Source organism: Triturus cristatus, chromosome 10 (genome assembly GCF_964204655.1).
Source record: "Triturus cristatus chromosome 10, aTriCri1.1, whole genome shotgun sequence".
Taxonomy (NCBI): Eukaryota; Metazoa; Chordata; class Amphibia; order Caudata; family Salamandridae; genus Triturus; species Triturus cristatus.
This window is the reverse complement of record NC_140593.1, coordinates 589,793,685-589,807,945: the sequence shown is the minus strand read 5'-3', so window position 1 is coordinate 589,807,945 and position 14,261 is coordinate 589,793,685. Positions and strand designations below refer to the sequence as shown.

The following is a 14,261-nucleotide window of genomic DNA, read 5'->3' as shown; positions in this document are numbered from 1 at the left end:
TTGTTGTCCAATCTAAGGTGCTACTTTCGTTACTTCTTCCCAAATTTAGGGTGATGATCAGCTCCCTACTGCCTACCATATGGCGGTACTCCAGTGTTTTCATGCACAGTCTAAGGTGATATACCAGTTCCTTAATTCCTAGTCTAAGGTGATACCCCAGTTCCGTTTGTAGTTCAGCATTCTTCGTGCCCAATCTAAGGTGAGGTTCGAACTACCTCTTGCCTAGTCTAAGGTGGCATTCGTGTTCCTTCTTGCCCAAGCTTAGGTGATACTTGAGTTTCTTGACACTCAATGTAAAGGGATGCCCCAGTTCCCTTGCCTAGTCCAAGGGGGCACGCAGTGATCTTTGTGCTCAATCTAAGGTGGTGTTCCAGCTCCATCTTGCCTAGTCTAAAGTGTTAATCTGTGTCCTCCTTGCCAAGTCTAAGGTAATGCTGCAACTCCCTCTTGTGTTGTCAAAGGTGTCTAAAGGGTTGCTCCAGTTCTCCCAAGCCTAGTCTAATACGGGGCACAATTGCCTCTCGTCACTCAAAGATGGTGCTATCCACTCACGGGGTGGGGGGTCCCTGCTACTTTAGATTCGCAAGTAAGTTCCTGAGCTCCATGTGGGCACTACACATCTCCCTTCGAATGGTGATCCTTCTGGCATATGATATTATCAACATCTATTATAAACGATATAGCACATTTAATTATGTACAAGTTTAACAACCCGTGTATAGGAAACAATGTGGCCCTTGGGTTATAAACTCGGTGGACATGTGGCAGGGCGCTGTCAAATTCCTTTTAATATATACGAGTACCAAAACAACATAAGATCAAACAGACTGTTTCACTGTTTAAAATTGTGTGTGGCAAGAAATACTTTCACAGCTAATATTAGCAGGAAAATCTGTTCAGCAAGAAAGCTACCCTTCTTATCATTATTTTCAAATGATGCACAAATTAGGAATTCTAATCCCATCTACCAATAGATACATGTAATCTAAACCTCCTTGCACCTGCAACATTTCACGAGTTATGATCAGACACACTCGATTTTGGGGTCAAGAAAATCCCACACATTTGTTGTGGATAACTGGAACACCTAAAAATATATTTTCTTATCTTGACAGTGCAGGAAATAGTTCTTCTGTTCTATTTTTATCACAGGTCAGCTTAACTAGGGTTGTGTTCCCTTGACACCTACAGCAGGAGAAGGACAAACAGCTTAAACAGAAATGTGGATGGTGTGCTTTTTTTCTGAAGGCTTTCGTAATTTCATGCTGTGGACAAAAAAAGGAAAGAAATATTCGAAAAAAGAGCCATTGCATCAAGTACCTTATTCAGTATTAGATTTGGATATTTTATTCGATATTAGGCACATACACCATGGATTACAATCATTCCATATACAATACCTACATCTCTAGAAGAGCATTCTTTTCTTTTCCATTGCACACATAGCAGTAATTCCCTTTCATCGGCGAAATACCTCGAATTGTCAGTTAATAAATATTGACTTCCATCCTATTCCTTGTTAAAAAGTTACTCACTGATCAAATTTATTTAGAAGCAATGAATGCGATCATAGTTAAATACAAGGGAAAAGAAAATTAATGACTGAATTTAACATCGATGTATTTCACAAATTAGACCCGCACTGGCCTACAAATAAGATGCCCATAAGGGAAGCCTGTCTTAGTGACCTAATACTGATAACCAATAAATACTGAAAAGGCAGATCTCAGTGGCGGCAATGAAGAAGTCCTTTTCATTACTGGCACATGGTACATCTTGCTACTGAGTTTGCGCATGCTTCATATCACAGCGCCAATTGCATATTTATGATCACTAGCTGCTTGTATCTGGAAACTGACTATAGTGAGACTGATACTAGTGAAAGTCGAAATGCCTCAAAGTTTAGAGAGCCCGATATTCGCGAAACAGATCTCAGATGGCTCTTTTTGTAGTAATAGGTGACATCTATGTTGCGTCTGGATTTTAAATTGCTATATGCCTTACCGATATATCTCTTCACTAGAGAACTAGTCCCAATTGGTGAACATGCTGGTTGACAACAACCTATGTTCTTATTTGACGTGCAAGACACTGTTATACGCTTTGAAAGGAGAAAGCGAAACACCGCATAGTACTATGTGGTAGAATTCTGATCAACAAGAAAACCATTTCCAAGATTTCTTCTGATATGTGGTAGAGTTCACATCTACAAGAAAACAACTTCCAAGATTTCTTCTGATATGTGGTAGAATTCAGATCTACAAGAAAACCATTTTCAAGATGTCTTCTGTTGAACGGTTAAATTCAGGCACTTCCTTGTAACTTATTTGTAGAATTTAAGATAAAGTGTCTTTATTTAGAGTTTGGCAGACGGGATGCACTGTCACAAACACGGGTGGATGTCTCTTCCGCTTTATCACAACCGCATAATAACCTATGGCACTTGTAATACGGTGGACAGGATATCTAGCACGTTTTGACAGAGTATCCCAGCCGCCTATTTCTAAATAAAGTCTAGAAATCATTTTGCAAATGCTACATTTGCACGTTTAATTTTGTACTATTGTCTAAGAAATGTAATCAACAAAGGATCTAGTCAGAGCGAAATGAGGTCGAAGCACTGAATGTGGTCTCCTACAACTATATGGTTCCTATCAAAAACTCTGCATTGAACTGGTAACACATAAGACTAATTATTCATGCATGTTTGATATCAAGATCACTTCACAGATATAAAGAGTATAAAAGACTTTCTTTGCTTTCAACATTAAGGCTACTTACTTTCTTCATACTTAATATGAAAATGTTATTAAAAAAAGGACACAGAGTTAACAGCAAGAGTCATTTGGTATCTAAAAGGTGTATATTTTATATAGGGTGCATATCCTGTAAAGTGACAAAGATGAATTATTAAAAATAAAATATAAATTACTTGACATAAGAGGCTTCGGGGGTGAGACACCTAATCGGCATTCACACAAGACACTGTAAAAGATGCAACAAAACAGTTTCAATCCAGGCTCCTCCGAAAAATGATTGAGTCATGAAGCATAAATTAGTAGTGCAGATGAAACCTGGTATGTGCCGAGTTGGTTCCTAGTGTAACTATGTCTTTCTAAAGAGAGTTCTAATGCCTTTGAGAAAAATAAGTGCTTCTTGGATGTGGCCACGCTAATGGAGAAGATGAACACTGGCATGGTAGGGTTTCGCTTGGGAGCTGGGCCGTGTGCAAGCATCACTGCCCCCGGAAACATCAGGTTGCATTTGCTGGGCAGGTTAGGTAAGTGATGCTTGATTGAAGGGCCAGCAAGAGTTCAAAGGTCGCCGCTTTGAGGTTCCACACTACGTGGCTCTCGCTGATGACTGCGGGACAATTTTGGGAAGCGTGGTGCCCCTCGTTGTCGACTCCCTTTGTTGACTTGCTCTCCAGTTGATTGGACGTCACTGAAAAAAGGGAAGACAAATCTGGTTAGTTCTACAAGAAAGTTACCTTTGGAGATGAAAATAGGTTACGGTTTTGTCAAAGTACAACCATGTTCATTTTTTAAGTTTGGAGGGCTGTTTGTTATCGCAAATCAGAAGGCAGATACGAGGTAAACAACCAAAACCAGACATTCAAAAAGTTACTTTATTTATGGTATATTAAGTGAATTTACAGTTTTTCTCAAACTTGAGAAGGAGTTGGGGAGACTGTTGAGACCTTGCATACACACCCCCTGCACCGTCTAAGGCCATGGAGAGTAGACACACACACTGTCATATGACTGTGCCGGGGTACAGCCGCAACAAATCCCCTTAACTTTAAATACAAGAGCATGGACGTCACTTAGGGGTCGCAGCTGTGACCCCTGGCTTGCCCCTTGCGACCCCTGGTACTGCCTTTGCGACCCCTGGCCCTGCCTTTACGACCCCTAGCTCCAAAGGTGGCAAAATAAATGCCAGGATCAAAAGGCCAGCTTGTCCTAATGAACGTCTGTTGGGGCGCCACTTTCTTTGTTTTCTGTCAATTTTTTATTACATTAATAGTGAATAATACTTTATTATTCACTGTTAGTGTAATAAAGAAATTAATAACAATGAGGTGGAGTATGACCCCTCCCTGGCAGCAGAGGTAAATAAAAAATGCTGTTAAATGTATGTAGTGTCTGCACTTGTAGGTGAGAGCTTAAGTGAGAGTGAGTGTGTGTATGTATGAATGTGTGTGTATGTGTGAGGGAAAGTAAAGTTTAAATGGTGTGTGATGTCAGCTCAGCTACCCCAGGCATTTTGGTGGATTGACGTTCATGTCCAAGGGGGGGTCGAAACAACAGGCAAAGGAGCTAGACACTGCCCCTGCTTGGAGGAAGCGTGTCCAATAAACGAAACTGCACAATTACAAGCAAAACACAGTGTGATAGAGGAGGACAGATGGGTCTTCTGCCAGGCCCCTTGCACTTGCTATGACCCTGGTCTGAAGTCATCAGCACATGCCTCTCCTCCTCACACGCGCCCTTTCCTTCCTACTCATTCCTCACTAATGAATGTATGAATACGCCAGTTCTCGTCTTCTTTCAGTAACAACGAATCTCGCGTGATAGATCAAGAAACTATTAAAAAGGACCTTTTCTTGCTGACACCCACACGACACATTAAACAGAGAAGAGGCGGTGTCAAAGGTTTGCACATAACCACTGTAGCGAAGAATGATATATAGCATTCGGGGTCGTCTGTCTTGTGTGCTTGCGGTCAAAGTGTTATTATAGACAACGTCTGTCTTCCCTTTCATTGGGAGAGAGTGGAAAAAAGATGCACGTCTTTCTAGGAGTAACATCACTGAAATAAGGAGCAGTGTTCAGTTGTTGCGTGTCTTTAATCATTACATTTTAAGTGTTATTTCTAGCTAGCAATGATAACTACAAGCACTCTTCAGACGGTATATGTGTTTTTTGTTGATTTGTTCTGCCAGGAAACACGTTTTAAATTAGAAGTGGAATATATGCAGTTCTTATTTTCAGCAATCTCTCATGCACTTGAAAACGGATTTTCTGGAGATAGTCTCAATAATATTCTGTGTAATCTTTCTTCAATTGCAATAATTCATCAGTTCCATAGTATGCAAAAGAATCAACAGTAAAAACTGACAAATTCCACAGTAAAGAGAGGTGTTCTTGCATCAAAGGACAAGTTACTTACCTTTGGTAACGCCTTATGTGGCAGAGACATGATCTAGCTGCAGATTCCTTACCTTTGAATTTCCCAGGTGTCAGACTGGATCCAGAAGAATTTATTCAAGAAATATTCCTGCATGCGGGTAGATGGCGTCGGTCGGCTCCACACCACGTGACATCCTTCTCATTGTCTCCGCCGTTGTAACGTCTGCATCACCTATATAGGCACCAGCTCGGCACGCTGATGTCAGTTACTTTTCACGACTTTCCAAGCCAGAAGTGCAGAGCCAAGAAGTGAACCGACCTTGGTGTGTTTCTGAACAACTAGGGCACTGAAAGGGGGTCAGCCCTGACCCTAGAAACCTGTCCACAGTGCGGGGAGGATAAGTGAGTCGGTAAGAAATCTGCAGCTAGATCATGTCTCTACCAGATAAGGCGTTACCAAAGGTAAGTAACTTGTCCAGCTGATAGAGCCATCTAGCTGCATGTTCCTAACCTTTGAATAGATACCCAAGCAATACCACCCCCCCGTAGGAGGGACTGCAGACAAGTTTAGACCAGAAAGTCTTGCAGGATAGAACAGCCAAAAAGGCCGTCCCTTCAGACTTGACTGTCCAGGCAGTAGTGTTTGGTAAACGTGTGCAGCAGGTAGAGGTGCCTGACAAATGTTGAGGAATGGAACGCCACATTGCAACGCTGTGGTAGCAGCCTTAGCTCTGGTGTTATGAGCCCTTAATCCTTCAGGAGGCTCCCTTTTGTCCAGAGCGTAGCAAATTGTAATGCAGAGGATGACTCATCATGAGATAGATTTCTTCTGCACCGCACAAACATTTTTTGATCCAGAGTACCCCAAGAAGAGTTGGCTTCCACCCAGAACTCTTTAGTGAGGTCAATGTAGAATGACAATGCTCTTTTGGGGTCCAGACTGTGGAGTCGCTCTTCTTCTTTAGAAGGGTGCGGAGGAGCATAAAAAGTAGGTAAGGTGACTGATTACCCATGTGGAAAGATGTTACCACTTTCGGTAAGAAAGAGGCCCTAGTGTGAAACACCAACTTATCAGGGAAGATGGTCAGGTAAGAAGGCTTGGATGACAGAGCATGCAATTAGCTCACCCTCCTGTCAGACATTATTGCCACTAAAAAGGCTGTTTTGATGGTAAGCAGCCAGAGGGGGCAGTTGTGCAGAGGTTCCAACAAGCATACCTCAGTAAGGTAAAAACCAAATTAAGGCCCCACTGAGGATGAAAAGGGCGGGAGGGAACAGATGTACAAGCCCCTTAAGAAATCTATTTACAATCTGGGATTTAAATACAGTGGGTTAGTCTGGCAGCCTCGAAAAGGCAGAAAGGGCCAAACAGTACCCTTTGAGAGTGCCCAGCGCAGAGCCCTGCTGGGCAAGGGTCAGAATAAAGAGAAGAACGAGAGAGAGAGAGAGAGAGAGAAGCAGAAATAGGATCAATAGAGAAGCAGAAAGAGGATCAATAGATCCTTCAGTACAATATTTTACAAATTTGTGCCACAGGCAGGTGTACAAGGTGTTGGTAGAGGGACACTTGGCTGCCAAATTAACATTACAGAATTCGGGAGAAAAGTCAAATGATGTCATCTGGCACCACAAGAAGGTGTAGAGTCGACAGGTTTGTCTGGAAGAACCTCCCTGCTGCTGCAACAGAAGATTCTCCAGAAGGGGCAGCCTGATCGGAGGATCAGTGTTTAGTTGGAGAAGCTCAGGCTACCAGAATCTCTGTGCCCAGTCCGGAGTCACAAGAATGACTTGGGCCCAGTCACTCCTGATCTTCTTGAGCACTCTGGACAGGAGTTGTATTTGAAAAAAGGCATACAGGAGCCCTGAGCTCAACTCAAGACGAAAGGCATCGTGGAGAGAGTTGTGCCTTAGAAACTCTAGGGCGCAAAACTGCTGACATTGCGCAGTCTCAGAGGAGGCGAACAGATCTAACCAAGGTTTTGCTCACTGCCAAAACAGACCTTGTGCCACCTTCGGATGGAGACGCCATTCATGATCCGCTAGGCATCAACTGCTGAGCTTGTGTGCTCTGGCGTTCAGAGAATCTGCCAGGTGTTGAAACACCAGGGATTTGCCCTGCTGTTTCAGGCACATCCAGAGACGCTGGACCTCTTGACAAAAGGTCCACGACCCCACCCCGCACTGTTTGTGGCAGTACTTCATGGCGGTGGTCTTGTCCATGAACACTTGAACCAGATTTCCCTTCATTGAAGGAAGAAAGGCTTTCAATGCCAAGTGAATTGCTTGGAGCTCCAGCAAGTAGATGTGGAGTCCAGATTCCATCAAAGACCAGAGTCCTCTGATCTCCACCCTCCCCCAGAGGGCCTCCCCATTCCAGGAGTGAGGCATCTGCAACCACTATTTGGTCTGGTTGGGGAAGGGTTAGGGGTTTTCCTTTGACCCAATTGTGGTCTGTTAGCCACCACTGCAGGTCCTGTGCAGTTATGTTTGAGATATGGACCATGTGAGAGATTCCCCTGATGCTGCGCTCACCGGAACTACAAGTCCCAATGAAGAGACTGCATATGACATCTGGCATATGACACTAGCAGGATGCAGGGGGCATTCTCACAGAAATTCAGGATAGAGGCTGAAACATCGGTATCATAGCCTGAATACCCTGGACTCGTTGTTCAGGAGGATAGGCCCAAAACTGCAATGTGTCCAGAACAGCTCAAATGAATCGGAGTGTCTGAGAGGGAGTGAGGTGCGACTTTGGCATGTAAATAAAGAACCCCAGCGAATGCAGGAGGTTCACCGTAGTCTGGAGGTGGGAGGCGACTACCAGGGGTGAACTTGACTTGAGCAGCCAGTCGTCGAGATAGGGAAAGACTGGCACTCCTGATGTGCGCAGATGAGCTACAACCACCATCATCACCTTGGTGAACACCCAAGGAGCTCTGGTAAGGCCAAAGTGGAGCTGGGGAAACTAAAAGTGCTAGTGAACTACCGTAAACTGCAGGTAGAGCTGATGGGCAGGCAAGACGGGAATATGAAAATAGGTGTCCTGCAAGTCCAACACTACCATCCAGTCTCCTGGGTCTAGGGCAGACGTGACCTGAGCTAGAGTGAGCATCTTGAATGTTTAGTTTTTGAGGAAGTAGTTGAGGGTCGCAGATCTAGGACAGGGCACAGGCTCATTTCCTTTTTCGGGACCAGAAAGTAGCAGGAATAGCAACCACAGCCTACATCTGGCACCGGAAACCTCTCTATGGCTCCCTTGGCCAAGATAGTCATGACTTCCTCCTAAAGCAAGGTTAGGTGATCCTCCAATAGCCAGTCAGTTGGAGGCATAGAGGAAGGTGTATTCTTTAAAGGGAGGGACTATCTGATAAACCCAACTGTCGGACGTGATGTACTGCCAGTGGTAGAGGTGATGGCTGATCCTGCCACCAACTGGCCGCCCATGATCTTGAAGGGCCGGACTAGGAAGGTTTGGAGGCTGAGGTTGCGGGGGGTGGACTGACCTGACCTCTGGCTACCCCACGGGCTGGAATGAACTGCACCTATGACCGTGCAGAGGTTGCTGATCTTGCACTGTCTTGCGACTGGGGTATGGCTGGCGCCAATGAAAGCCACTTCTGTAGCCACAAAAGTGGCAAAAGGCAGACTGGGGATGAGTGGCCACTGGGAGGCCCATGGACTTGGCCGTTGTCTGGGAGTCTTTAAATCACTCCAGCGCCATCTCTGCCTTGTCTCTGGAGAGAAGGGTGCCATCAAAGGGCATGCCCATGAGAGAGGCCTGGACATCCTACGGAAAGCCAGATGTCCTCAACCAGGTGTGGCGTCTTACATCCACTGTCTCTGAAATCGCTCGGCTCAGTGAGTCTGTTGTGTCGAGCCCACAATGGACGGCAAACTTTGATGCATCTCTCCTGTCAGGGGCACGAAGGGAACACACCTTGGGAGGAAGAGGCTTGGACCACCAAGCTCTCGGGGTAGGGTGGTTGGTGAGGAAAGATGGGTCACCCTGTGCAAGGCGATGGCGGAGAGCAATTGTCCTATTCACAGGAGCTCCTGTGTTTGATCAGTTGCCCAGTCGGACATCAGTTAAGGCCTCGTTAAAAGGCAGCAAGGGTGCCTATGAGGACACACCAGGCTGCAGGACCTACATCAAGATGTTTGTCCTGGCGGCCACAGAAGGGAGCTCAAGGTCCAGGACCTCAGCTGCCCTTTGCACCACCACAGAGTATGATGCTTCCGTAGCCATGGTAGGGGGAGAAAGCAGACCAGAATCTGGAGAGGTATACAGTCCACTAGCCTCATCCAATTCCTCACACCAGTCCCCGTTGTGGTATGGCTTGTCTTGAGAAGAGTCCATCGACCCCTCTCAATCATCCTCCATTCCTAACTCTTCACAACAGGGCTGAGGAAATAGCCCAGAATCCAAGGTACCGGTGCCGGCAGGTGCTGATCCAGCTCCAGGTTGTCGGGGATAAGAATGGGGCTGGCGCCGCTGGTGGGCGTCTGCAGCACCAGGAGTCTTGGCGTCAAGACCAGCATAGAGGAAGGTCACAAATGTACAACCGGCGCTGGTCCGGCTCCATTACCTGATCTATGAGAGGGCATCAGCGTCAGGGCTGGAGCTGCCGCCGCGGAACACAATGGAGCCCCCTCTGAGCTTCTGGGTCCAAAGGTGCGCCAGTGGGGCCAGGCCGCCTAAATATGAGACTCATGGCTTCATAAAACTCCTTGATATGGGCGGAGGTTGCTCTAGCTCCCGGAAAGGCTGGTAATCACGAAGCCGACTCAGGCGCAAGTTCTGAGGAACAAGGCCTAGAACTCCGAGGATGGGGAGAAGTCAAAGGCGTCAAGACCAGCGCAGAGGAAGGTCACAAAGGTACAACCGGCGCTGGTCCGGCTCCATTGCCTGATCCAAGGGAGGGCATTGGCGTCAGGCCGGAGCTGCTGCTGCGGAACTCGATGGAGCCCCCTCTGAGCCTACCGGGCCCAAATGCGCGCCAGTGGGGCCAGGCCGCCCAAATATGAGACTCATGGCTTCATAAAACTGCTTGATATGGGGGAGATTGCTCTAGCTCCCGGAAAGGCTGGTAATCACGGAGTCAACTCAGGCGCAAGTTCTGAGGAACAAGGCCTAGAACTCCGAGGATGGGGAGAAGTCAAAGCACGTCTCGACTTCTTAAGTTTCTTGCGCTTCTTACCTGACCCACTTGAAGACGTAGAGTGGGAGGATGAAGCCTTTGAGCACCCGCAGCAGTGCCCGGACCTTCTTCTCGACCGCCACCGTGAATGAGACGTCCAGGGCGAATGACGCAGGCCCGAGATTACGGACGCAAGTAGCTGTAGGCACCGCTCTCTAAAAGCTTTCAGAGCCATGGCCCATCAGCCGGAGCATGACTTCAAGTTGTGGTCGACCTCCAGGCACCAAAGACAAACCAAGTGTGGATCCTCCACCGACATAGGGCGGTGGCAGGCACCCCACAGCTGGAATCCAGAAGTCTTCTTGGGCATATTGGAAACCATCACACCAAAAAAAAAAGTTTGACAAAACATTGAAAAACGCCTGTCAAAAAAGTGACTGAGGGTGACGCGGATGTCACAACAGCAGAGACGAGGCTGATGGCGTCATGCAGAGCCGACCTACACCACCTACCTGAACGCAAGGGTATTGATCAAAGAAAAATCTTCCAGATCCAGTCTGATGCCTGGGAAATTCAAAAGCAAGGAATCTGCGGATAGATGTTCCTCTCAGATACACGTTTTTTTCAGTAGTGAATGACAGTTTAGAAATCAACAAACTTTTTTGACAATCCACGTGCACCAAGCTCCTCAGTGCGAGATTAAGCTCCACTGGACTTGAATGAAGAATGCACAAGCTCCATGGCTAGCTGTCGTCAGTTTTGGGAGCTGGATATTTCTATGTTTATCTGATGTGAGCTGTCTTGTGGTTTGCAGCAAGAAGGTGGTGCAAACTTTGTATATGACTAGCGGTTTACTCTCTCATGAGTAGATGGCACTGATCCTGCAAGATGTTTGTTACACCCCCAGCTACACAAGTTATGTTTTGTGTAGCTCGTGTTAGTGTTTGTTGCCACAGTGTAAGTAGAAAAGCAAAGTCTCTGCAGTCATTCATGTTGAGAGTATTTCTAAAGTCTAAGCAGAGAGGGATTAGTGCATGGACAAAAGTTATGAAGGTAGAATAGTGCAAAAAAGAGTGTATCCTCATCATTAAAACAAACATTTGCAAGGCCTTCGCTGATACAATGGTTATTTTTTTCAGTGCAAGAACTTTCCACAAAAAAAAAATGAAAACAATGTAGCCATCTAAACTTGGTTGCCATATAAAAATAAAAAAATAAAAATCACTCTGGTGTCTGCTTTACAAGTGATATTTTTAAAATAACAAGCCATTCAGCTGTACCTTGCACGCTATTATCATTATTATTAAATGTCAAGGAGACAAGAATAAATCACCATCAAACTGCAGGGGGATAAAATAGCACCATTTCACTTGGACACGTTATTACAGCAACTTTAAAAAAGGAAAAATAAATAAAAACAAAGCACATCTTGAACAAGCTTTGTCACTGAAGCGAAAGGAACTATTTTTAGGCGGGTGTGAAGATTGTACACAGTCTTTGTTCAAAACAACTGTATATATAAAGGGGTTCCCCTGATTCTAGGTAAGGTACCTCAACCAGGGACTGCAAAACAATTGTATCAGAAATTGCTTAGGGAACTTAGTATTAGAGTGTTATCTTTGTAATGGGGGCATCTATAAAAGATTACCGGAACCCAGATAAAAATTTACATTCCAATAATTTATTGTATAAAAAATAGAAGATTCTTAAAAATATATGAGTTCTGTTCATTCGAACACTGTTTAGTCATAGCATTATACTGTAACGTCCCTATTATTCATTTATCCGTCATCATTCATCCTAGTATTTGATTTAGATAGTTTTTCTTTTTGTGCAATATTGTTTAGATATATAAACATTGACTGTTTTAATTCCTACTATAGTGGCACATTCTACTGAATTGCATATAATGAATATACATTTCAACAAGATTAATCTTCTAATGTTCTAGGTCCTTATTCAATGTAGTAATATCCTGAATTATAAAAATCTTTTTTATCCATCATGGCTATACATTTCCATCCTATTCAATAGAGTATTGTCTCAAATTGTGAAAATCTTTCCTTATCCATCATGGCTATACATTCTCTTCTACGTGCCTTCATCAGGGAGCCCTGAATGATGGACATAAATCCTGGTATATATATGTTTTTACACCAGTGCAGCTCTCTCTAACGGATCATCAATAAGGATATGGATTAGGAAATTGGCTGCACTCAGTAATTACAGGTCGGGCCAAATCATAGTCCGGCTCAGTATAGTCGCATAAGATGTGCTCCTGAAAGTAGAGGATGACAAGAAAAATGGAGCTGGTACATCCATTCACAGTTCTTATTCTCTCTCTCTACGAGTAGACCTTAACGTTTGTAATCGTAGTTCCGAAGTTGTCAGACCGCTCACAATGCAACCATACCCTTGTGTTCTTTCGCTTGATACACTATTTTGTACACAATGTTAGAATAAATTGTGTTATCCTCCTGGAAGACATGGGTCTTGGCAATATCCGTTTTTCAGTCACTCAAATTGAAGAGAGCCCATAAGTAAAGTGGGTTGATCCTTTACCCCATTCAGTATTCTGCATTAGGCGGAAGTAAAAAGTGAAAGACAATTTAACAAATCAATAGATGAAGACCACTTACCAAAAGCCCCTCTATTGTATATTATGTATGAATTATTTGTAATAACAATAGTCTGGCGAGAAAGCTAAAGCTGTCTCACAGGCCAGACATAAAATGCAGATCTAAATTAGGAGCTTACATTAAGAAGGGGGGGTCTCCAGGGGACTGACAAGTTTGTCCTCATACTCTCATATGCAGGAGGCAGAAAGAGAGTTGATGAATTGTTGGGCGTGATTAGGGTGGTGAGTGAAATGCAACTATATTGCATGAGAATGGTAAGAAATAATTCCAGGACAAGGACCTGTGAGTGACAGAATGGTGGGTGGGCAAAAGATCTTGGCCAGCATGAGCATTTGAATTTGTCCTTCCAGAGGAAGATAGTCAGAAAGAGAAGGTCCAAAAAAGGACAAAGGAATATGTCCTTGTTTGGCCTATAACAATATACGAAATAGCAAGAGTAACAACAGTCCCTACTTCCAAGGCAAGCATCCTCTTGATGGCTTCTTTGGCCAGTAGATCCTGCACCTCTTACAGCAGGATGCAAAGGTGCTCCTTCGAAAGCCGCTCTGATGTGGAAGGAGTTGTGGAGGATAAGAAAATAATGGCCCAGCTAGATGATCTAGAGGACCCACCTGTCAAATGTAATGGTCTACCACCCCAGAAGAAAATGAATGATCATTTCTCCCACAGGGTGGCTGTGCACCACTAAGGGCAACCTAAAGCAACATGAAGACTGATGCAGCAGGGCAAATGACTGGGGGGACCTTCACTATTTCCGTATCATCATTGTGGGGGTAATTGGTCCTCAAGATAACCATCGTCAAGTTAATCAGAGTCTAAGCCACAAAGTTGATAAAGCCTCTGAGAAAGCCTCTTGGAAGAGGAAATGTTTTGTCTGCATCAGAGCATATGGGTGCAAGATGTGCTGGAGTAGAGTCAAGGCGCAACTGCGGTCAGGGTAGAAGCAGATTTAGCATGAAGTCAGATACCAGAGTCGGCAGAGGCTGGCAATGTCAGAACTGGCATTGGTGGAGAAGGAACTGGTGCAGATTTTGAAGCTGGAATGGAAGTTGGTACAGGAGCCGGTACAGAACCAGACCCGACTGGCCATCAGACCTGGGACCTGTAACCACTCCCTCGGACCACACCAGAAACCTTGGAATTATCATTGACAACAAGGTCACAATGAAATCAAAGATCAACACTATCTCCTACACCTGCTTCCTCACTCTGCACATGAAATGCAAGATTTTCAGATGGCTACCCCTACACATGTGACGCACCGTGACACAGGCCTTCATCACCAGCCGACTGGACAATGACAACACCCTCCATGTAGGAATCGCTGCACACCTCCTACAGAGACTTCA

General features: G+C 44.9%; 1 protein-coding gene across 1 annotated transcript in view; it reads right to left on the bottom strand.

Annotated features, from left to right (window-relative positions):
* Positions 1 to 1,324: 1,324 nt before the first annotated feature.
* SNX29 (sorting nexin 29) overlaps positions 1,325 to 14,261 on the bottom strand; it is a 1,557,993-nt gene continuing 1,545,056 nt past the window's right edge. Inside the window, exon 21 of the mRNA XM_085632108.1 lies at positions 1,325 to 3,444. Within this exon, the coding sequence (XP_085488234.1) occupies positions 3,315 to 3,444 (130 nt within the window). The 3' untranslated portion in view covers positions 1,325 to 3,314. The remainder of the gene's footprint in view (positions 3,445 to 14,261) is intronic.